This window comes from Danio aesculapii, chromosome 11 (assembly GCF_903798145.1).
Source record: "Danio aesculapii chromosome 11, fDanAes4.1, whole genome shotgun sequence".
NCBI lineage: Eukaryota > Metazoa > Chordata > Actinopteri > Cypriniformes > Danionidae > Danio > Danio aesculapii.
Window position 1 is genome coordinate 2,182,963 of NC_079445.1, and position 23,844 is coordinate 2,206,806.

A 23,844-nucleotide genomic window follows, 5' to 3' on the forward strand; every position below is an offset into this window, starting at 1 on the left:
AATAATTTTTTGTAAAGTCTGACATTAAATTTAGGGGTGACACGGTGGTTCAGTGGTTAACACTGTCGCCTCACAGCCAGAAATCTGCTGGCTCGAGTCCCGGCTGGGCCAGTTAGCAGTTCTGTGTGGAGTTTGCATGTCTGCATGAATAAAGGGACTAAGCCAAAAAGAAAATGAATGAGTGAATTAATTCAGAAGTGAGCTCTTTTAATAATAAGTCAACTTTATATTAGTTTAAAGCAGACTTTTCTTTGCAAATGTTTAGATATTTTCCTTCACTTCTTCCAAATCTGCTTCTTTCTTTCTTTTGTTCATGCATTTGTCTGAAGTATAATTTCCCTCCATTTGTATCCGCTTCACCCTCAATCAGTGTGTGTTTTCCTGTAGTCAGAGGCGTTTCATCACAAAGTGAATGTTATTGGCAAGACTCATTGGCTTTATTAATAATACAGCAGAGACAGAAAATCATTATTAGAGGAAGATGCGATTACACTCTGAGCTCACATTGGGAGAAAGAGCATGTCAGGCGGAGTGTTTACAAAGAGCATGTGATGAGGATCATGTGTGAATTGAACATGTGTGACACTCAGTGTGTCTTAAAGCTAAAACTAAATCACACTCTGAAAACCTGAGAAAGATGAGAGCGTAAACCCACTGTACACACCCAAAGCCCAATGAAGAACAATCTTGTCTGTTATTAATAAAGAGATTTCGTTTTTTATTCATTCATTTTTTTCTTCAGCTTAGTCTCTATTTCAGAGGTCTACACAGCGGAATGAACCGCCAACTATTCCAGCATTTGTTTTACACAGTGGATGCCCTTCCGGCTCAAACCCAGTACTGGGGAACACCCATACACACTCATTCACCTACTGTGTGTCTTTGGACACGGGGAGAACAAGCAAACTCAGAAAGGCCAAATGACCCAGCAGAGGCTCGAACCAGGGACCTTCTTGCTGTGAGGCGAGAGTGCTATCCACTGCGCCACCATGCTGCCCAGCTTAAATGATAATTTTTTTCAATCCTTCATTCCAAAGTGGCATTTAAAGTGGCCAATTTTAAGTCTTTTGATTTGGAACAAGAGTTTAATAAGGTGGCCACGATTTGTTTACTCCAAAGGGCCCTTCAGAGGGCGATGTACAACGATTAGTTGACTTAACATAAAATAACTGAGTAAACCAACTGCTTTTATTATATTATATTTTATTATTTATTATAATAAACTTATTATACCCACTTAAAAAGTGAGTTAACTATGTTTAACTATGTGCATTAATTAACTATGTGCAAGAGCTGCACGGTGCCGCAATGGCAAAATGAAGGCAGCTTCTTAATTTACATCAGATATGCTGAATGTATTGGTTTACCTTTTATCAGATGAACACAGTAAAACAGGATGATGATGAACATGAGGTAGATTTATTGCCAGCACCAACATATTTGACTAAACGTTCAGATTTAACCACTCCATAACAAAGAACAAATCAATTTAACTTCATAGACACAACTTCCTGAACTCACTGTTGGTTAGTTAGTGTTACACTAGAAACAGGATTATTTACAGTAATACAATATTTCAAGACATATTTGGTCATATAGATTTGACTTTTTTTTTAACCCATTTTTTCTAGTTCCGAAACAGGCATAATATCCAAATACTTAAAAAAAGAAATGCTGGGTTGTTTCAATGCTGGGTAAAAAGACAAACATGACCACGGGGATGTAAAAATCCAACCTAAATATTGAAATATTCAGCCAAATTAAACAGTGAAGCATTTAAAAATATAAACAATATGAACAAAAATGTAAAGATCACATATAGCACATAATCTGCAACATCTTAACATACAAAATAACTCAAAATTGGTCATCATTTTATCAATATACAGTATATAAACACACAAATATTAAACATAAAAACTAAATAAAAAGATAAAACACTGCATTATTACACTTAAGATCAGTAACACGTTACAGTACGGTTCAATTAGTTAATGTTACGTGATGTATTCATGAACATAAATAAAGTCCAATACACTTATTACAGTATTTAATTATCTCTTTTAATGTTTAGATTAGTCCCTTTATTAATCTGGGGTCGCCACAGCGGAATGAACCGCCAACTTATCCAGCATTTGTTTTATGCAGCGGATGCCCAGCTGCAACCCATCACTAGGAAACACCCATTCACACACACACATACACTATGGACAATTTAGCTTACCCAATTCACCTATGGCGCATGTGTTTGGACTGTGGGGGAAATCGGAGCACCCGGAGGAAACCCACGTGAACGCAGGGAGAACATGCAAACTCCACATAGAAATGCCAACTGACCCAGCCAAGGCTCGAACCAGAGACCTTCTTGATGTGAGGCAACAGCACTACCTACTGCGCCACAGCGTCGCCCCCTTGTTAATTTACAGTACATTAAATTCAGATTTCAATGCTGAACAAGTATTGTTTATTCTTATTTTTTACCCTGTGTTTACTCTCCCTCAAATTGTATAAACCATTATAGGTTTCTGTTGAACACAACATAAGATATTTTGAAGAATGACTACTATACCAAACAAAAAAATAAATAAATCAAATACTATGGAAGTCAATAGTTTGCAGCTTTTCTTATAATCTCTTCTCTTGTGTTCAACAGAAGAAAAACATTCAAACAGGTTTGGAACAAGTGAAGGGCGAGTAAAAAATGACTGAACGTCACTAACGTTAACTGATGAAACCTTATTGTAAAGTGTGACCATAAGATCTGTTGTTTTGCACATGACCTCTTATTTCCACATTTAAAAAAAAGTCAATAAAATGTTTAAACACACTGCTGAGTGAATATTAACTCTTGTGTATTATTCAAATTGACTTCCCTTTCGTTATGTTGGGGGCTGTTTTTGCCCCATTGACTTCCATTATAATCACATTGTTTGTATGCAAAGCCATGACAGCATATACTCATGCATTCTTGATTGTTGCTGGTTTTCCCTGTTGGGAAGAGGTAAAACATCATCAGTTGGCAGCATTAACTCTTTAGACAGGACTGTGCACAAATGCTTCTGTCTTTTATATGGAGTTCAGCGGAGTACAACAGCAGATTATAGTGTGTGTGTGTGCAGAAATACACTTACTGTGTTTACTATGTTCTGAGAGCTGAGGGGCTTATTTTTTTTCTCAAGCACATCAAGGAAAGTGTGAAAGGTCTCTCTCAGACTCTCTCACACACACTATACTTCATTTAACCATGTCATCTTAAGCCAGAAACTAAGCTTTTTTTCACACTGCAACTGATGATCAAGCATAAAAATCACAATAGGGTTTATGCCGAGCTAGTGTGTTTCCCATACTGATAAACTTCCGGTGACCTGTTATTGTGAGTTTTTTCCATTTTATACGGTTCCTTTTACAGCATCGATGTTGTAATGTAACTCAAATACAATCAGTTAAACAGACTTTGGCATTCATTTAGTTAATCAAGCGTAAAACGAGCCAAAAAGCCGGTTACTCGCACGCACCCGTCAGAATCGGCAGGCTAGCGCAGAAGCTCCATTGATTACACTGGGGTAAAATAAATGCTCATATTATAAAGATATGGCGGTGGGAAATGTAATTTAATGCAGTGCTTCTTGTACAATCTGAGACCCACTTTATATCAGATATCACTCAGCCAGTAGAGATCGCTGATTATTAAAGAAAACAGACCTTAAACGCGCCGATTTTGCATTGGCAAACAATTCACCGGAAACGATTAACCCAGGTTACTGCCAAATTAAAAGTCCTATTAGCATGCTTCGGCATATACCCCATTGTCCTTCTTCTCAACTCCGAAAACCAGCAACAATCAAGAATGCATGATTATATGCTGTAATGACTTTGCAATCAGAAAATGTGAATATAATGGAAGTCAATGGGGCAAAAACAGCCCCCAACATAATGAAAGGGAAGTCAATTTGAGTGTATTGTAGAATTTTCCCAAAATATTTGTCAAAATAAGATGTCACCAAAAATGATTCTGTTTGATGAAACACAAAGGAAGTTGTGGACAAATTAAGACTCGTAATCAGCCCAGAGTGGATGAAAACATCCCAACAGCACACAAGGGTACTAATACTAATACGAGGTAGCGGTATCCTCCACCTCATCATCATCATCTTGTGAGCAAACCCAAAACCCCCAGCTGATCTAACTTATCTCGGGCTACACTCGCCCAGCCTTTGTTAGCCAGTGGGTTTCTAGGGGACGGATGCATAATGCCCTCCACCCTGATGCTGATGCCCGCCTCTGAGAGCGCTCGTCTGGCGCGCTGCTCCGACAGTTTCCCAACACCGATCACCATGGAGACTCCCAGCGCTGTGACGACCCGACAGAGGGCGGAGTCACAGCAGGACAGGAGAGCGTCCCGTTCTGCCGCTGGGAGCTCAGGAGGCGTCAGGTTCTTGCCGGACTCACTCATGAAGATGAGCGGACACAAGTTGTGCACGAAACAGTGGCGGAAGAAGTTGTTCGGTTCTCCGCAGAGATCCTGGAAAAAGCCCCAGAACCGAGCGCCGCTCACTTCACTCTGAGTGCAGTCCAGGCCTGTGATTCGCCGCTTCGGGTGCTCGTCTGCCGGACGCCCCACCCTTCCAGTGATCTTCAGCCAATTACGAACCGCCTTCACTTCACCGAATGGAACCTTGATCACGATGAAGAAAATCAAGGAGCATTTTATTTTTCTGAGCAAAATAATATCGTGAACAAGAATCATCTGATGACAAAGACTAATTATGAAAGGGACAGTTCAACCCAAAATGAAAATAGACTCACTATTAACTTTATACACTGACGATCATTACTTTTTCAGTAATGTTACTGTAGTTTGTGTAATACAAGTTTCAGTAATTCTTGTATTTATTTAAATTACATCTAATTTATAATTAAAACATATTTAAGTGTTCAGTGTTTTGAGGGATATTTAGTGTCTGACCAGCAGTATCCTCTGATAAGTTATTTCAGAGGTTACTGGAGGTCAAACTATATAAACTATGCATCTAATTTTACTGTATAATTTTACACTTAAGATATCTATCGGTGCTATCTATTTTTTATTCTCTTGCATAGACCAATTGCCGCGATTATTGATTCACAGTGGTTTTATAAGGGTGGTCAAATATATTTATATGATCTGTTATTTTAAACAATAACATTATTATTTAAAGTACAGATCAGCTTGAACTATTTCTGTCTGACCCGCATACACCTACTTTTGACATCCTTCGGGGGGATCAAGCGTAAATTAGGAGGGTCAATCCCGTCCAAACCCCCCTGTAATTCATACCTTGGTTATAATCCATTATAAGTTTCTTTCCTCTGTTAAACACCAAAGGAGATATTTTGAAGTATGGCTGCACAACGTATCGTTTCAGCATTGATATCGCAATGTGTGCATCCGCAATAGTCACATCACAAGATATGCAATGTTGAGTTAGAATTAAAGATGAGCAGGAACCACAAGTAAAAACACAAGAGATTTGAGGAGTCACTGCAGAATTTAAGAATAACAGCGTGATTTTTTTTTAATCTACATGTGTTTTTAAGGCCTGTGAGCATTTTAAAAGCACATAAATAGTTTAATGTAGATTATTATTATTTATAATTATTTATAGGATAAAGACTATGCAATGTTATTTTACATTTTATTATTTCATTTCTGTACCCAAATACCATAAAGCAGTTTATTTTACTTTAACGTTAATGTTTACTTTAAACGTTAATGTTTTACTATGATTGTGGTTTATTTATTACACATATAAAATGAATTACATAAAATTATATTTATATTTCAGTCCCCTACAACAGTGGTTCTCAAACTTTTAAACCCGCGACCCCCATTGTAAGATCGTCAAGAACTCGCGACCCCCCACTACCAAAGCATATACAAACAATAAAAATAGCTTTTTTTAAGCTGTTCACAATATTTTAACTGTATTTACTATAGATTACAGGGCTCGAAATTAACATTTTTGCTTGGTAACACTGGTGCTTCTAACTTTAAAAATGTAGGCGCACCAGCCAAAATTTAGTGGCTCCCACCAATTATCGCACTGTTACTACAAGTTTTATAAACAGATTTATTGCATTTGAAAATCAACACTAATCAAAACTAACAAGCAAAAAAATAAATATGCATGCGTTAGGAAAATATGTCTCAATGAAATCCCGTTATCACAAGAAAAGACATTTTTATAACATTATTGAGTGACCAAAAGATACACGGACGGATATCCCAAAAGATATCCCACAGACTTTACAGTGAATGCTAGTTATTTTCATAGCAGACTTGAAGCCAATGGAAGTCTTATCCACTCTTCAATAAGTATAGCCGGTGGATTAACATTCAGCACATGATCAGTAATCAGATGTGCCAATATTTGTAGCTTTAGGTGTTTCTAAGACAAAATCTGTCAGTGTTGTTTTCATTCTCTCGTCTTCAGCGCTTTACATTTTCGCGGTTGTAGCTCCTGTCATCTGAAGACAGGAGGCGTTGACTGAGTGATTGACAGCTGATTTTAACCAATCATTCGTGTTCAGTTCTTAGAGCAGTGGGCCAATAAGAAGAGCGCGAAGGCGGGGCAAGCGTTGAAGGCTTTGTTTACTGCGGCAAGTTGACATGACAACAGATTTAAACTGTTCCTGAGCGCTGCGTTCCAAGTACAAAGATGCATTCTGCCCGAATGTGTCCTAAATACTTTATGAATTTATCAGTGATATCTTTTTAAAAATCTGAAAATATTAGCTTTCATTTTTAATACTGAAAAATATTTATTATAATCACTGAAAATTACACAATTTTTAAATAACTCTCGCGACCCCTTGAAATTATTCTGCGACCCCCGCAGGGGTCGCGACCCCCAGTTTGGGAACCACTGCCCTACAAAACCATCCCAATCAATCTAATTAATAACTTTCCAAATAGAGTTATTTAGGTCATCTGGTGAAATAGTATTTATATTGCAACATACAGTATATCGCAGAGAGAAAAAATATTGCAATGTCTAATTTTTCCAATATCGTGCAGCCCTATTTTGAAGAATGTTGGGAACCTGTAACCTGTAAACTTCTGTAGTAGGAAAAACAAATGCGGGAGTCAGCTTTTTTTCTAAATATCTTCTTGTGTGTTTACCAGAAGAAAAAAAAACTCATAAAGATTTAAAACAATTAAAGGGTGGATAAATGACGACGGAATTTTAAGTTTGAGGAGGACTATCCCTTTAAAATACACACTGTGCTGCCAAAAGTTTAGTACTTTATACTTGACACTGTTCTAACCAATAGATGTCAGCCAGATGGATATATTTACCATGAAGCTGCTTTAAAACACATAATACATCTTTTATTTATATATTAATGCTATATAAATAAAAGTGACTTGACCAAATAAATAAATCTCATACAAGTCTGGAAAACAAAGTGGAATTGAGCAAACAAGAGAACTTCATTTCTATGTGAACAGTCGCTTAATCACAAATAACACCATGCACATTTTAATTTCCAACTGAACACCAGCAGATGCAGTAAAAATGAGAATGAAGAAATAAAATCTTCTGACCCCAGTTTGTGCCATGCCGAAGGGTCCCGGGTTCATGCCCAGAAAGAGGACACTCTGCCCCTCCAGACAGTAATTCTCCACATAACACTGATGAGTCTCCCAGGCGTACTCCAGGGGGTTGTACGTGTACCGCACGGGTTTTCCAAAAGACAGCATCTGCAGCCGGGCGTTCAGCTCAAGCTCAGCCTGCAGGAACCGGGAAGCGGCTGTGGAGCTGTTGAAGAGCCGCTCAACAGCCAGATCAGGCACATCTGTCTCAGAAGCATCTCCATTTTCCAACCTACACATCAAACAATTTGCATAAGTGAATGAATTAATTATTTAGTTTTAGCTTTAGTTAAGACTTTATTTGCCAACTAGGGGCAATTCTATTCATGGAGCATACAAGAAGCCTATTGAGCTGATTCTGCAATGCGGAACTTCTGATTGAGTTGCCTATGGGAGAAATGACTATAGGAATAATAAGTGTGGTTTATATATAAAGTAATTTGGAGAGGATCACGTGCTTATGATCAACACGGCTGGCTCCTCATTAGCTCCGTTATCTGACCCATTAGATGATTACGGAAGCATTATAAATAACCAGAGTTTTTCACTCCAGTTATCTTCGTCTTGAAGCTTCCCCCTCCTTCCACCCCTACTTCCTCCCCCTTTTCCGATAGGGCGACACGGTGGCCCAGTGGCTAGCACTGTTGCCTCACAGCAAGAACACCGCTGGTCCAACCTCCTATCGGGCTGGTTGGTATTTCTGTGTGGAGTTTACATGTTCTCCCCGTGTTCGCGTGGGTTTCCCCCGGGTCCCCCGGTTTCCTCCCACCGTCCAAAAACATAAACAATAGCCAATCGACTAAACCAAATTATCACCGAAAACAGCACAAGTTTACACTTCTCACGCGGTGACAAGCAGGGGAGTTCTCGAGACCTACCTGAGCTCAAACTCCCCTCTCGCCCTTCTAACAGGAGGGAGCCCCGGGCTCGAGGATATTACGAGCTCAGGGCTCTCTCCCGGGACAGCATGCCAAATACGCTTTATTGATTATCAGCTAAGTGCGAACTCTTGAAACGGCAGAAAATGCTCGCTCTACAAACAAGTGTGTTCATGACTGTACATAAAATATAGAATAAAATAATAAGAAAATATCAGTTTGCAACATCAAAGCAGCATAACCAGCTGTTTTTAACATCTGAACATTTTAACATTTGTTCATCTTTGAACAGTGACAGCTTGTGACACGATCTCTATATTGTTTCAGGGTTTCTGCAGATTTTATCAAGTAAAATTTAAAACCTTTAAAGACGCTTTTAAGACAATTAAGAATGAAATTTTAGACTTATACAGAACTTAAAGACTAAGGATTTTCTTCTAACGGCCCAGTATTATTATGAAGATTAATTTATTTGAGTTACTTTGAATATTTCGGTCTGAAATGGCATGTAAATATGACTTCAAAACAACATTAGCTCTATCTATATGACTGTGAACAGTGTTGTACGTTGATAGTCATTGGCTGCTAATGTGATTTCACTATTTATGGGACATTCTACCAGAAACATACATTTTTACTTATAAAAAATATGACAAGATGCTAATAAAATACAATAAATGTAAAGTTTAATAAATAATATAAATAATCCTTGTTGACTTCCGGCCGCAATCATATCCGATCTATCAACAACGGGTGTATTGCTCGCATTTTATGTTAAATGTAATGCAAATGTGACCGGACTGACACAAACATGGCGACAATTGTACATTTATTTGTATTATATATTTGTAGCATTTATTTATAGTTTCATGTTTTTAATCCATTGATGTGAATGATAACTTAAACTTGCAATTACTGAAGTATTTTTTCTAAATAACAGTTTTTAGCATAACAAAAACTATTAAACCTTCAGGTTCAATTGGGCTGATGAGAGAGTTTGTACATTTGTAATGTGCTTTTAATAAAGAACAAAAAATCTGAGAACCAAATGAATGGCATATTCCTTTACAGAACTCACAGAAATTAACCATCAGTCCACTTCAGACATTTCTGGGATGAAAACACTGTCTATTCACTGTATTTTTATTTCAAGGACAGATAATGTACGTTTCTGGTAGAATGTCCCTAGGATTAGAAAAAATAATTTTCTGAAATCACATTATTAAGCAGAAAGTCCGAATATAAACCAACTTAACCCCAATCTATTAACATTACAGTCAGATTAAATTCAACATTATGTTCGTGACGGATATTTTCAATTCTCTCGTCCATCCACATACACACAGGCTTCGATCCCAAACTATACTCGAATAACGTTATTCCCACAAAGAGACGTTATATAAAATCAATTATTAACATTAGTTGTTATTTTATCGCGTATTTGTGTTTTACCTCTCTGTATCGAGCTGTGCTAACATGATTCTCCCTGAGGTTTCTTTTTTCCGGCAACAAAAGAGCGATGAGAGCGCGCTGCATGCCGGGATTCTTCTTCTTCTCCTGCGGTTTTCTGGGGTTGTCAGCAGGCAGATGGTTATTACAAGAAGGGATACAGCTGCAGCCGAAATTTAACGCGAATTATTTATTATTTAATAAATTATGCATTAATTGTATTTTATTAACGTTTAACACTACCCCAACCCTCACAGTAATGTAAAAATATTAATTATTGTTGTACATGGTCACATAAGTATGCCACATTGATGTGAGAATACGCAGCTGTATCCCTGTCAGGCTGCAGTACCGCATATATAAGTTTAAATCGTTCTGATATTGTTTCGATTCTTAAATTTTGATATTTTATTTTTATTATATTTTTATATTTGTCCACATATTTCAAGCCTTTGGCAATTTTGCATAATTTACATTGTCATGTCAATAAAGCGATTTTGAATTTGATTCAAAGAATAAATCAATGATAAAATAATAATAAATATAATAATACATTTTAGAAATGCTTTGGCAATATATTTGTAACATTTGTCATGATAATAAAGCAACTATTGAATTAAATTGAATTGAGAGAGAGAGAATGAATGATCAGTGATCAGCTTGCAAACGCAAACACACACATCCACATACACACACACACACATCTAGATTATTATAAATGAATCACTGTAAATATACTGAATATTATTATTATTTATTGCTGTTTCGTCCATGTTTATTTTTAAATGTACAGTTTATTCTGATTTATTATTATTATTATTATTAGTATTATTATTGTTGTTGTTGTTGTTGTTATTATACTATATAAATGCTTCGGCAATACATGTGTCAAAGAGAGAGAGAGAAAGAGAGAGAGAGAGCCTGACCTCCATCTGAACCTGCCGGAGGTCAGAGAGCGACAGTGTCAAGCACTTCTTCTTCATGCAGACTGATGATCACAGAAACGCAACACACAGGAGAACAACACATGTGAAATCAACATTATTATATGCATGAGTGAACATCGTCAGGCATGTGTCGATGTTTTTGTTTTAATCTACTGTACTTTCGCTGTAGCCTGCATTAAATGATGAAAATGAAACACCCTTATGAGCTTTAAATAAGGCTCCCAAATGCGTCCCAAGCTGAATCAGCTGTTCATGAGGAGGGAAATGTTTTAAAGACAACCTATTATGCAGGAATCACTTTTATAAGGGGTTTATACAGTTGTGTGGCAGCAGTGTGTGAATATTTGTTTCTGGTCTCTGACGGATCTGCTTTGCCTCTGTGTGAACTCAGCTGATGATTAGCGTATGCAGTAAAAGCTCTTTGGGTTATTAATGTATAGCAGAGTGCATGACTTTGCAGAATAATACTGCCTTTTAAGAGCACCTTACATTACTTAACACATTAGTGCTGCCCTTCAGAAGCAGAATAAATCCCACAATATAAAATATCACCAGTTAAACTGATTGTTCTGTTTGATTAAATTATATGCTGGTTATTAATCATATAAACCACTACTGGAGCTTAAATATAAGCACAAAATATTTACGCAAATTTAGTATTGATTCCAATGGATGTTGATTTATACAATATTTGACCTGAAACCACAAAACAAGCTTTTTGTCTTGTATATTTGTGGCCAGAAATACAACCTTAAATCAGAGAAAGTTGGGAAAATATTGAAAACGCAGATAAAAAGAGAAAGTATTGATTTCCAAATTTACTTTGAGCTGTATTTTCAGGTTTTGTCTGGTCAACTTCATTTAATTTGTAAATATACGTCCTTTCCTGTCATTCAGACCTGCAACACGTTACAAAAAAGTTGTGACAGGAGCAGTTTAGGGCTGGTAATCAGGTAAACTGGTGAATAATGATGTGAAACAGGTGATGTCAACAGGTGATTGTGATTATGATTTGGTACAAAAGCAGCATCTAAGAAAGGTCTAGTCCTTTAGGAGCAAAGATGGGCTGAAGATCGCCAGTTTGCCAACAAATACATGAGAAATTATTGTCATGTTTAAAAACAATGTTCCTCAAAGAAAGAGAGGAGGACATTTGCATATTTCCCCTTCAACAGTGCAGAACACCATTAAAAGATTCAATGAATCTGGAGAAATTTCAGTGTGTAAAGGACAAGAGCGCAAGCCTAAGCTGAACAACCGTGATCTCCGATCCCTCAGGGGGCGCTGCATCAAGAATCCTCATTCATCTATAAGCTATATCACCACATGGGCTCAGGACTGCTGCGGCAAACCTTTCTGAACTACCACAATCCGTACAGTAGTTACTGCACTGTGCCAAAAGGAAGCCCTATGTTAACAGTGTCCAGAAGCGGCATCGACTTCTCTGGGCTTAGAGGCATATAGGACGGACCATCACACAGTGGAAACATGTTCTGTGGTCTGATGAATCAGTATTTCAGGTATTTTTTGGGAGAGCAGGACAGTGTGTGCTCCAGATCAAAGAAGAAAAGGATCATCCAGACTGTTACCAGCAACAGGTCCAAAAGCCAGGGTCTGTCATGGTATGGGGTTGTGTCAGTGCTTCTGTGATGCTCCATTAATGCTGAAAAGTACATAGTGATTTTGGAGCACAATATGCTGCCTTCTTTTCCAGGGACACCCATGCATATTTCAACAAGACACAGCAAAAGCACATTCTGCACACATTAAACAGTCCTGGCTGCGGAGGAAGAGGATACAGGTACTTGACTGGCCTGTCTGCAGTCCCGACCTGTCTCCAATAGAGAATCTGTGGTGCATGAAGTGCAAAATGCGACAACGAAGATCCCGTACGGCCCACCTTAAGACTTGTTTGCAGGAAGAATGGGACAAAATTAGACCTGAAACACTTCATCACTTGGTGTCTTCAGTCCCTTTTAAGTGTCGTGAAAAGGAACAGCAAAATTACAAAGTGGTAAATGCTTTACTGCTACATTTTTTTAAAAGGCTTTGCAAGAACCAAAACTGGAATACGTGTTTATTTTGAAATATTAAAACAATAAAAACCATGAAGAACACATTAAATAACGTTTGTTGTATTTTCTCCAATGAAATACAAGTACATTTTAGAAATCACTTTTATTTGCGTTTTCCATGTTGTTGCCATCTTTTTCTGATTTGGGGTTGTACATTAGAGCTAAGTTAAAAGGGTTTTGCATTGGCATTTAGTTTAGTTTATTAATTTTATTGCATTTATTTTGTAATTAACATGCAGAATAGCATATAGAAAATAGTTTCTGAGCGCTCGTGTGATACGAATGACCAGAGTAATGATACTGAAAATTTAGATCAAGGAAACTCTTAATATTTTCAATTAAATTAAAACAGAAAACAGCTCTTTTAAATTGAGTTCAGCTTAAATTATGTTTTTAATGCATTACTCTTTTTTTGGACATGTATTTGGGTAACCACAAATTAATAAAGGGACTAAGCCGAAAAGAAAATGAATGATTGAATAGTTTTTTTAAGTTGATTAGTTTCATTGTATTTGAGAAGTTCGCAATAAAATATTTAGTCAAAAAAAGTCGACAACATTTTAGAAATACAAATTATTCTAAACTTCCTACTGCTTTCATATAAAGAGCAGCTGTAGTTTGGGTTTAATTTTTGTCGTTTGATAATTCAGTAAATAACTGAACATAAAACGAAATGAAAGCGATTAAATGTTTTTATTATTATTAGGGTAGTTTTTGCACACATAGAAAAATAAGGAAGAGACAGACAAACCTATCATGAAACAATAATCTGTGCAAAATGTAAAATAAAGCATAAAACAAAGGAAATGAAAACATACAAGACATATATGACCTACAAAAACACACAGCAACGTATGTAACGAGAGAGAGAGAGAGAGAGAGAGAGAGAGAGAGAGAGAGAGAAACGTACATATATTCAGACATTAAACAACATTATTAGTCTTTATGTGCTGTGTTAGGAAAAAAAAAGACTGGATCCCACATTTCATCAAATTTTGCAGAGTTCCCAGAGGTGGTATATCTAATTATTTCCAAATGTAAAGTAAAAGTGAGTCCAGGAAGCTAGTCAGAAAAAATAAGAGGCCTAACATTTTTTTGCAGAAACAAATAATAACTTTCTTAGCTATGATCATGCCATACTGAACAAGTAACCGTCCATTTCGGTTGAGAGCCTCCAAAAAATCTGACCAGCCAAAAAGATGAAATGTTTATTATGTTTACATCGCTACAGTGCACTAAAAATGATTTACGCAATTTAAGGTAAGTGGTTGCAAACCCTTGATATGGGCTGGATATAAACAAACAAATGAAGTTGAACATTACTAAATTTCTATTGTTTGTTTAAATTTAGCCCATATCAATTGCTTGCAACCACTTAAAAAAGTAGCAAATCCAATGAGTAGTTCCTTTCAGTGTGTGTACTTTCTCATGAAATACACAACAATAGCCATAAATAACATCGTGGACTGGAATTGGACTCTTTTTGTCTATTTCTCACCCTGATTGCCTCTGCTGTCTTTTTTAAACTCTTTTTGGACAGATTTATTGCTGAGTGCGGATCGTTTAGCGTGTCTGCAAATTCCATTAAAGGCTTTACAGTATGCGTTCTCTGTTTCTGCTCATGCAAATACACTCAAAAAATATTGCTTGTTCAAGCAACTTACTTGAAACGAGCTGAAACAAGTTCTTGAGTTTTTTTAGGGACAACTTAATTGTTTTATGTTCAATTGAGATGAGTTGAAGGGATTGTGTGGCACCCAGCATTTTTTACAGCGTATAAAATTCAGTCAAGAAACAAAAACAAGACGAATATAGAAAGATTATCTTCTTACAGAACTCTTGACTTAATGTACATTAGTCTGATTATTGATTTCTGACAATCTCTTCTAACGCAGCATAATAATCAGAATTTGTGTTTGCATTGAAAATGTGACATCTAAACCCATTAGGCAAGTTTATTGTGGCCAAATCAGATTGTGAGGCCATCCGGGCTCAATATTCGACGTTATGAAGTGGCAACATGGGACTTGAGAGTGTCACATTGATTACAGGGGAGAACAAGATGGATGCTTTTAAACCGCCAGAAACATGGAGAGGAAACACCAGCACTAATCTCAATTTATTCAGCCTGAACGCCACTAATTATTGTGGGTTTCAGATCTGATGCTCCCGTTGGTCAGCTTGTGTGTGTGTTTTAATGTATTTTAAGGCATGCCTTGAGTCAATCTTCAGTAAAACTTTACACACCGAGATATAATCAGATAATAATTCTGACTTCAATTGTATATGCTTAAAAAAATAACTTCCATTTCCTTCATACGTGGTTGAGAAGAAATGTAATGTTTTAATTGAATTGTGGTGCTTTTATTTATATGTATCCGGAATCTGGGCAACACTGTGACTCAGTAGTTAGCACTGTTGCCTCACAGCAAGAAGGTCGCATGTTCGCCCCGTGTTGGCGTGGGTTTCCTTCGGGTGCTCCAGTTTCCCGAATCCAAAAACATGCGCTATAGGGGAATTTGGGTAAGCTAAATTGTCCATGTGTGAATGAGTGTGTTTCCCAGTGATGGGTTGCAGCTGGAAGGACATCCGCTGCGTAAAACATTTGCTGGATAAGTTGGTGGTTCATCCCGCTATGGCCACCCCAGATTAATAAAGTGACTAAGCCGAAAATAAAATAAATGAATTAATGAATTAATAATAATAATTATAAGTTAATAATTAATATAATATAATAACATTAACTTATAATATATTAAGTTAATGAAATTAATAATATAAGTTAATAATAATATAATAACAGCAATGTATAATATAATATGTTGATAATAATATTATAATAAGTTAATATAATACAATAACATTAACTTAATATGATACGTTGATAATAATATAACATTAACATATAATATAACAAGCTATTGATATTATTATTATAAGTTAACATAATATAATCCCATTAACTTATAATATTATAAGAATATTTATAGTTAATAATAATAATAATATAATAAGTTAATAATTTAATAACTTAATATAATAAGTTAGTATTAATATAATAAATATAATAAAATGAACCTATAAGATAAGTTAATTATAATATTTTAAAAATAATTAATACAATATAATAACATCACCTTATAATAATATAAGTAAATTATAAATAACAATAAATTATAAACAAATAGCTTTTGTGACACTTAAATTTGACTAACAGACATTCGTCCTACAAGATTCATCTATTATAAATGTCATCTATTATAACATGCTTAAAACACATGCTGGATAAGTTGGCGGTTCATCCTGCTGTGGCCACCCCAGATTAATAAAGTGACTAAGCCGAAAAGAAAATGAATTAATTAATTAATTAATAAAAAATAAGAATAATTATAAGTTAATAAGTTAATATAATATAATAACATTAACATATAATATATGAAGTTAATGAAATTAATAATATGATAAGTTAATAAAAATCTAATAACAGCAATGTATAATACAATATGTTGATAATATTATAATAAGATAAATAATAATATAACATTAACATATAATTTAACAAGTTATTGATATTAATATTATTATTATAGGTTAACATAATATAATCCCATTAACTTATAATATTATAAGAATATTTATAGTTAATAATAATAATATAAGAAGTTAATAATTTAATAACTTAATATAATAAGTTAGTATTAATATAATGAGTAAATATAATAAAATGAACCTATAAGTTAATTATAATATTTTTTAAATAATTAATACAATATAATAACATCACCTTATAATAATATAAGTAAATTATAAATATCAATAAATTAAAAACAAATAGCTTTTTGTGACACTTAAATTTGACTAACAGACATTCGTCCTACAAGATTCATCTATTATAAATGTCATCTATTATAATATGCATGAAAACATATGCAACGTACATGCGTGTATAATTTAGTTTCTATATCTTATACTCTCTTATTTGAAAAACAGCCGTGTGCAGTTTTGTATACAACAGAGACTCTTTAACTCATAACTTGATTTCAATATAAACACTGTAAGCTATAAATCCGAATCAGAATCAGTTTTTAAATGAACACTAAAGGTCTAACGTTGACTTTATGAACAGAAACTATGCTAAAGCTGTATAAGGAGTGAGCAGAACCAGTAGCTCCGATGTTAATAAAAGGTTAAAAATGAAGCCAAACTGACTTCATTAAAATCAAAGACAAAAACAAGAGCGGTGGTCTCATTTATAATAACTCCATCTATTCCATTACACTGCCATAAGCCGCGGATGCCATGGATATGAATAATTACAATGCAATTAATATTAAATTAGAAATATATAATGATGATGCATCACATTCACAACAAGATTTACATTGGTATTTAAAGAAGTAGCCATTTAATAATATTATAAACGTAATTGTGCATGCGGCGGATTACAGTAACCTCAAATAATGAGGATGGATTAGAAAGCAAGGAAAGTTCATATTTACTGTAATTGTGCAACGTATAATCAAATATTATGCAATGTATGATGCATGTGCAGAGGTAAATATGTAATATATTATTACTCTGGATTAGTCATATGCAAATAAAGCTTTCTTTTTATATTTATAAATATTCACTACCTGACAAAAGTCTTGTCGTGGATCCCAGTTGTAAGAGCAACTTGACTTCTAGTTGATCATTTGGAAAAGTGGCAGAAGGTGGATTTTTCCCTTGAATCATCTGTTGAGCTGCATCCCAATCATCACCAATACTGCAGAAGACCTACTGGAACCAGCATGGACCCAAGATTCTCACAGAAATCAGTCAAGTCTGGTGAAGTTAAACTCATGGTTTGGGGTTACATTCAGTATGGGGGCGCGTGAGAGATCTGCAGAGTGGATGAACAACATCAACAGCCTGAGATATTAAGACATTTGTGCTGCACATTACATTACAAACCACAGGAGAGGGCAAATTCTTCAGCAGGATAGCGCTCCTTCTCATACTTCAGCCTCCACATCAAAGCTCCTGAAAGCAAAGAAGGTCAAGCTGCTCCAGGATTGGCCAGCCCAGTCACCAGACATGAACATTATTGAGCATGTCTGGGGTAAGATGGAGGAGGAGGCGTTGAAGATTAATCAGAATCTTGATGAACTCAGGGAGTCCTGCAAGAAGGCTTTCTTTGCCATTCCAGATGACTTTATTAATCAGTGATTTGAGTCATTGCAGAGATGTATGGATGCAGTCCTCCAAGCTCATGATGGAGTCAGACACAATATTCATTCTGTTTCCACTGCAGCATGAGCACATATTCTATACTGGACATTATTGAAGCTTCAGTCACCAGACTTTTGTCTAAGTCAGACCTTACTGTCCTAATAACATTAATAATCAAGGCATGGTCATATTATAAGGCCTTTACCTTTCATATAAGCCACTATTAATACCAAATGATGTATACATATGATTTTTTTTTAAAACTGGATCCTGAAAAATCCCTATGTATACTGGCTCTTATTTCATAGGTCACACTTCACAATAAGGTTCCATTAACTCATGTTAGTTAATCTATTTAGGCTACTAATATGAACAAAATATGAACAATACGTTTATTACAGTATTTATTCATCTTGGTAGTTCAGTAAACATTCCTTTAAAAATAATATAAATATAAACCTTGTGTTCAGTTATTTCCTTATAAGCTAAATATTGCTGGCGCCACCGTGTGGACATACATAACGCTACATCATTTAACGTTGCTGTTGTCTTTTTTTTAAGCAAAACAATATATATTTAACTTTTAATTACTCGCCGGTTTTCACCTTTTCTGTGTTTAATTCAAATCAGCGAATTTAGAGTGATTATATTATTATTTACTCAATATTATTCAACTCCTCGTGCCAGTTCTCACACTCAAATCTACTCCCTTCAAACATCATACATTTTGTACAGTCAACATTTCAATTCATTCAAACCTTTACGCGTATGTTTCTTTTTACCTTATTTTGTTTACCTTTTGTCTGATATTATTTTCCTTATTGACAGTTCCAGTTTCTGTCAGCTCTTCGTTGTCTTGCGAGGACAAACAAACAAAAACACAAATAGAGAGAGAGAGGGAGAGAGAGAGAGAGAGGTTTTGTTTTCGTAAGGTCTCACAGATGTGACAGGGTTGTTTCCGGTCTCCTGCTGATTCTGTCCACCTTTCACACGTGGGCCAACAAAAATGCTTTGCTTACTTTGAGTTTTTGTCTTGTTTTTAAGTTCAAATATCTAATAAATCTTAAAGCAACAAGTATTTTCGAGTCAAATTAAACTATTGTTTTATAAGTGAAAACTAGGCTAAGTGTATTTCCCCTTAAAACAACGTAAATCGTCTGACTAGTGGAAAAGTTCAACCCAAAAACAAGATTATTTGGACTGCTTTAAGGGAAAATTCACTTCATTTTGTCTTCATCTTGTCTAGAAAATGCTAGTTTTAGGAGTTTTTAGATTTTTACAAAAACAAGATTAGCATTTGCAGTGCTGCCAGCTATAAACTCGACACTACACACATAATTATTATTATTATTATTTAATATTATTATAAATGTTTAATTTATTAATTATAATTAACTATTTTAATTTCATACGCACATTTAATGACGTAAATTCACTGCTATAAAAACTTAAAGGGGCAGCTCACTCAAAAGATTATCATTTATTTACACCAAACGGTTCAAAACGTTTATGAAGTCGTTTCTTCTGTCAGCAAAATAAGATATTCTGAAAAATGTTGGTTAAAAACAGCTACTGACTTCCATAGGAACAAAACAACTGGAAGTCAATAGCTGTTTTTCCAGCATTCTTCTAAATATCTTCATTTGTGTTCAACAGAAGAAACTCGTTTTAAAACAAGCAAAGGATGAGTAAATGATGACAATTAAATTTCTGGGTAAACTATTCCTTTATTTAATGAGATACACAACTATTACACTAAAACACCACTTTACTATAGTAAAAACAAAATATTACGACAGCATTTATTAGCTTATCACTTTATACAGTATGCTGTAGCCTGCATGCTCCCGTTTCCCCCACAGCTAAACACATGGTGTATTGAGGAAGCTAAATTGTCTGTAATGTATATATGTGAATGTGTATGGATATTTTCCAGTGCTGGGTTGTAGCTGGAAGGGCATCCGCTGTGTAAAACATATGCTGGATAAATTGGCGGTTCATTCTGCTGTGGCGACCCCTGATAAATAAGGGACTAAGCCGAAGGAAAATGAATGAATGCTGTAGTCTTCATTATTGATGAGGATTTTTTGTAATGCCATGTCAGCAACTATACGGCTATTTTCAAGACAAGAATGTTTCATTAAATTTCATTCAATCCTGGTGACACTTTGTTTAAAATGTCTTTAAGAGAGTTTATTTTATTTATAAAAGCCTTCAGCAGTCATTAAAAGCAGGACAGTCCGGTTAAATGTGTTTTACAGTCTGAAAAATTGTGCAAAACTAACATTGAGTGGGGTCTACACCAAAACCAAGAGTTATTCTTGTATATTCAATACGACATCTGGTAAAAATCACTTGATTAAATCTAGGTTTAACTCTGTTTGAGATTTCAGATCGTATTTTATACTTTTTTTTTTAAAATATATATCCCACTTGTCTTGCCACTAAAGCGAACACTGATAAAAGTCCTCATCTTTGGAGGAATATCCTTCATTAATTGTGGACCTAGTAATACTATAAAATATATAGTGAAATACACGACCATATGCAAACCTTTTTACAACTGTGCCATTGATTTAATCAGAGTCGAGTATCATTTCAGTCTCCTGCAACGCTATAACAGAGAGCCAGACAAAAACCACATGGGAAAACTCCGCATTCATTCATCCTGCTGAAAATGGTGGTCCAGGCAGCTGTTTTGCTCCATCTAGATTTTCTCTAATTTCTCACCCAACAGGGGATGAGGATGAATATGGATGTTGTTTAAAGTCGAGGCCTCCAGACCACCGGGATGGAAATCTTTTGCTTTCTTTCACCTCATCCTAGAAAGCAAAGTTGATACGATCTAAATCCTAACACATCTGTACAGAACTTGCCCTAGATTCAAATAAATTCAAATGGTCACTGAAAATATGACGTCTGCAAAACTGTTGCAAACTATTTATGTGTTGAATTTAAACAAATTTAATAATGTTCAACTTAATTTGTTTGTTTAAATTCAACCCAAATAAATTGTTTACAACCACTTAACGTAAAAAATGTTAGTAAATCCAAGAAATCATCTTTGAATATTTTTTTTTTGTGTAGTTGTGTTTTAATTTAAGTATATATTTTTCTTTCACTTGTATACAACTATTTCTCCTTTGTAGAAGTTCTCAATTTTAATAGGGTTAAGACGATACTTAACCCTGAAGAGAGAAAATCTATATATATCTCTCTCTCTCTTTATCCATCTATATCTATCCATCCATATCTATATCCCTCTATATATCTATTCATCCATCCATATATCCATCTATAAATCCATCCATCTATGTAACTATATCCATCCATCCTTATATCCATCTATATAACTATCCATCTATATATATATATCTATATATATATATATATATCTATATATATATATATCTATCTATTATCCCTCTCTCCCTCATATATATATATATAAACACACTTTATATGCAAGTAGTAGCCAGCTTAGTTTACTAATCCAGCTATCTGCAGTTTTTCAGCTCACAGCCATCTGCGACTGTTAAATCAGTTTCTTTTTATTCTCAAGTCCTTCTTCTTAAAGCACTTTTCAATCAAAATACAGAAAATATTAACCTTCCACAATACATTAACACCATGTAAATTCAGTTCCACACTTTCTAGCCATTTATAAAGAGCAAGACTGACCATCAATAAAGTGCCTCGAGCATGGTAGCCGTCAAATGATTCGGATTCAACTAGAGATGATTCGGTCTCTCAATTTTAAGCAGAGGCCAAATTTGCTTCAAGAATTTGTCATGAGGATTTAAAGTGTTTGTTTTGTATTGAGAAAGACACTTTACATTTAAAGTTTCAGAAATATTTCCCAGAGGACTCAACTAGTCTGTTGACAAGACACAACTGAACCTCATTTCTTTAATACATTTTCTCTGGCCTATAACACATACCTTTAAATCTCAGTTGATGGCAGAGATCCTGAAATAATTATGAAAGGTCATCCACAACACAATCAATCAATCAGGCATTCCAGGAAATAACAAATGCTTGTAAACTTTATTAAAATGCAGTAAAAAGTACACTTAAAAAAAAAAAAAAAAGACTTTAAAAAAAGACCAGCAGCTGTCCAGCAGCTACTTATGCTCCATGTGCCGATACCTGAAAGTAGAGTAAGAGTGCAATGAGCTTTAAATATATAAATGGCACGCTTTAAATGCACTTTCATTAGCCTGGCATGAAACATTTAGAGACATCTAATATCTTACAGGTACAGTATGTAATTTTCACCACTAATTAGCATGAACACACAGCAAAGATTAACATTCTTTAAAATCTTTGGGATGCACATAGGTCACCAAATGTAGAACACTATCAATAATAATACATTGTGCCTTTAAAAGATATATCAGGGTTTCTGCAGGGGTCTTCAAGTCAAATTTAAAACCCTTTTAAGACAATTATGAATGAAATTTTAGACTTGTATTGGGCTAAACATTAAGGATTTTTTGTCTAATGGGACAGCTACTTCTGCAAATCGTTTTTGTATTAATGGAAGATCGTGTAAAGGGATGTTGCTTTAGTTTCCTTTCCCCGATCAGTGAATTTATTTAGCAGAATTTGCAGTAAAAATGTCCATCAGCTGTTGTGAATCGTCTCTTTTCAATAAAAAAAAAAAACTTGAATATAAAAAAATAAATAAAGTTGATGGATTATTGGTGATTGACTGTCAGCTCGATTGGGTAGCTTCACCTGGACAAAGAAAATTAAGACGCGCTTAAAATGATTTAATATTTCAGTGAATTTAATACTTAAGGCCTAAAATTTAGTTTTTGAAATTCAAGACATTAAGACCTCGCGGACACCCTGATATATGAAAATCATGAGTCCAGTTATAAAGAAAGCGTACCATTTGAAATATTCTGTCCATCTTCAATCATGGGTAAAACAGCACAAGTCTCAGTAAGAACACAACGTTTAAAAGCTTGTGCAGCTGCTTTTTCATTCAGGGTGTGTGTTTGCAGCCTTTAGCTACCCTAGAGGAAAATAAAGGAATAATTAAGCCTTTTCCAATACATCAGATACTGATCGATTTAAAGGGGACCTATAATCCCTTTAACAAATGTAAAATAAGTCTCTGATGTACCTAGAGTGTGTGTGTGTGTGTGTGAAGTTTCAGCTCAAAATGCTGCACAAATAACGTTTACTCTCTGAAATCGACCCTTTTAGACTTTGATTCATATCCTGCTGTTTTGGTCACTGTCGCTTTAAATTCAAATGAGACCGTGCTTTTTTAAAAAAAAGGTGGAGCTACAGATGCCCATGTGTCAGCATAGTGGCAGATTCATAACAGGACTAACGTTATCCATGTCAGAATGTATGTCTATGGAGACTCCTGTCGCTGTTCATTTGTGCTTCATCTAGAAGTCCACATTTAATCCTCTCAAGCTGCCTTTCCACTGCACACCACAAATTTCCAATGGAGAGTAGTCTGGGAGCTGCATGGAGTTGATCATCTCCGTATGAGGAAAATTCGGATCCGATTTGAGCTGTGGATCCATTAAATATTAGAAATATGGAATTGAAATATTTTAAGGGAGCCGCAGCTCAAATCAGATCCGAATTTTCCTCCTACGGAGACCGGTGGACCTGATGTGATG

The 23,844-nt window shown here is 35.2% G+C and overlaps 1 protein-coding gene across 1 annotated transcript; it reads right to left on the minus strand.

Moving 5' to 3' along the window:
- Positions 1-3,188: 3,188 nt before the first annotated feature.
- smug1 (single-strand-selective monofunctional uracil-DNA glycosylase 1) lies at positions 3,189-10,056 on the minus strand. The gene is made up of 3 exons (XM_056468737.1): positions 9,967-10,056; positions 7,589-7,868; positions 3,189-4,675 (listed from the first exon to the last, which is right to left on the minus strand). Exons 1-3 carry the CDS (start codon positions 9,990-9,992, stop codon positions 4,148-4,150), a joined length of 834 nt encoding a protein of 277 aa, XP_056324712.1. The 5' UTR covers positions 9,993-10,056; the 3' UTR covers positions 3,189-4,147.
- Between the last annotated feature and the right edge of the window lie 13,788 nt (positions 10,057-23,844).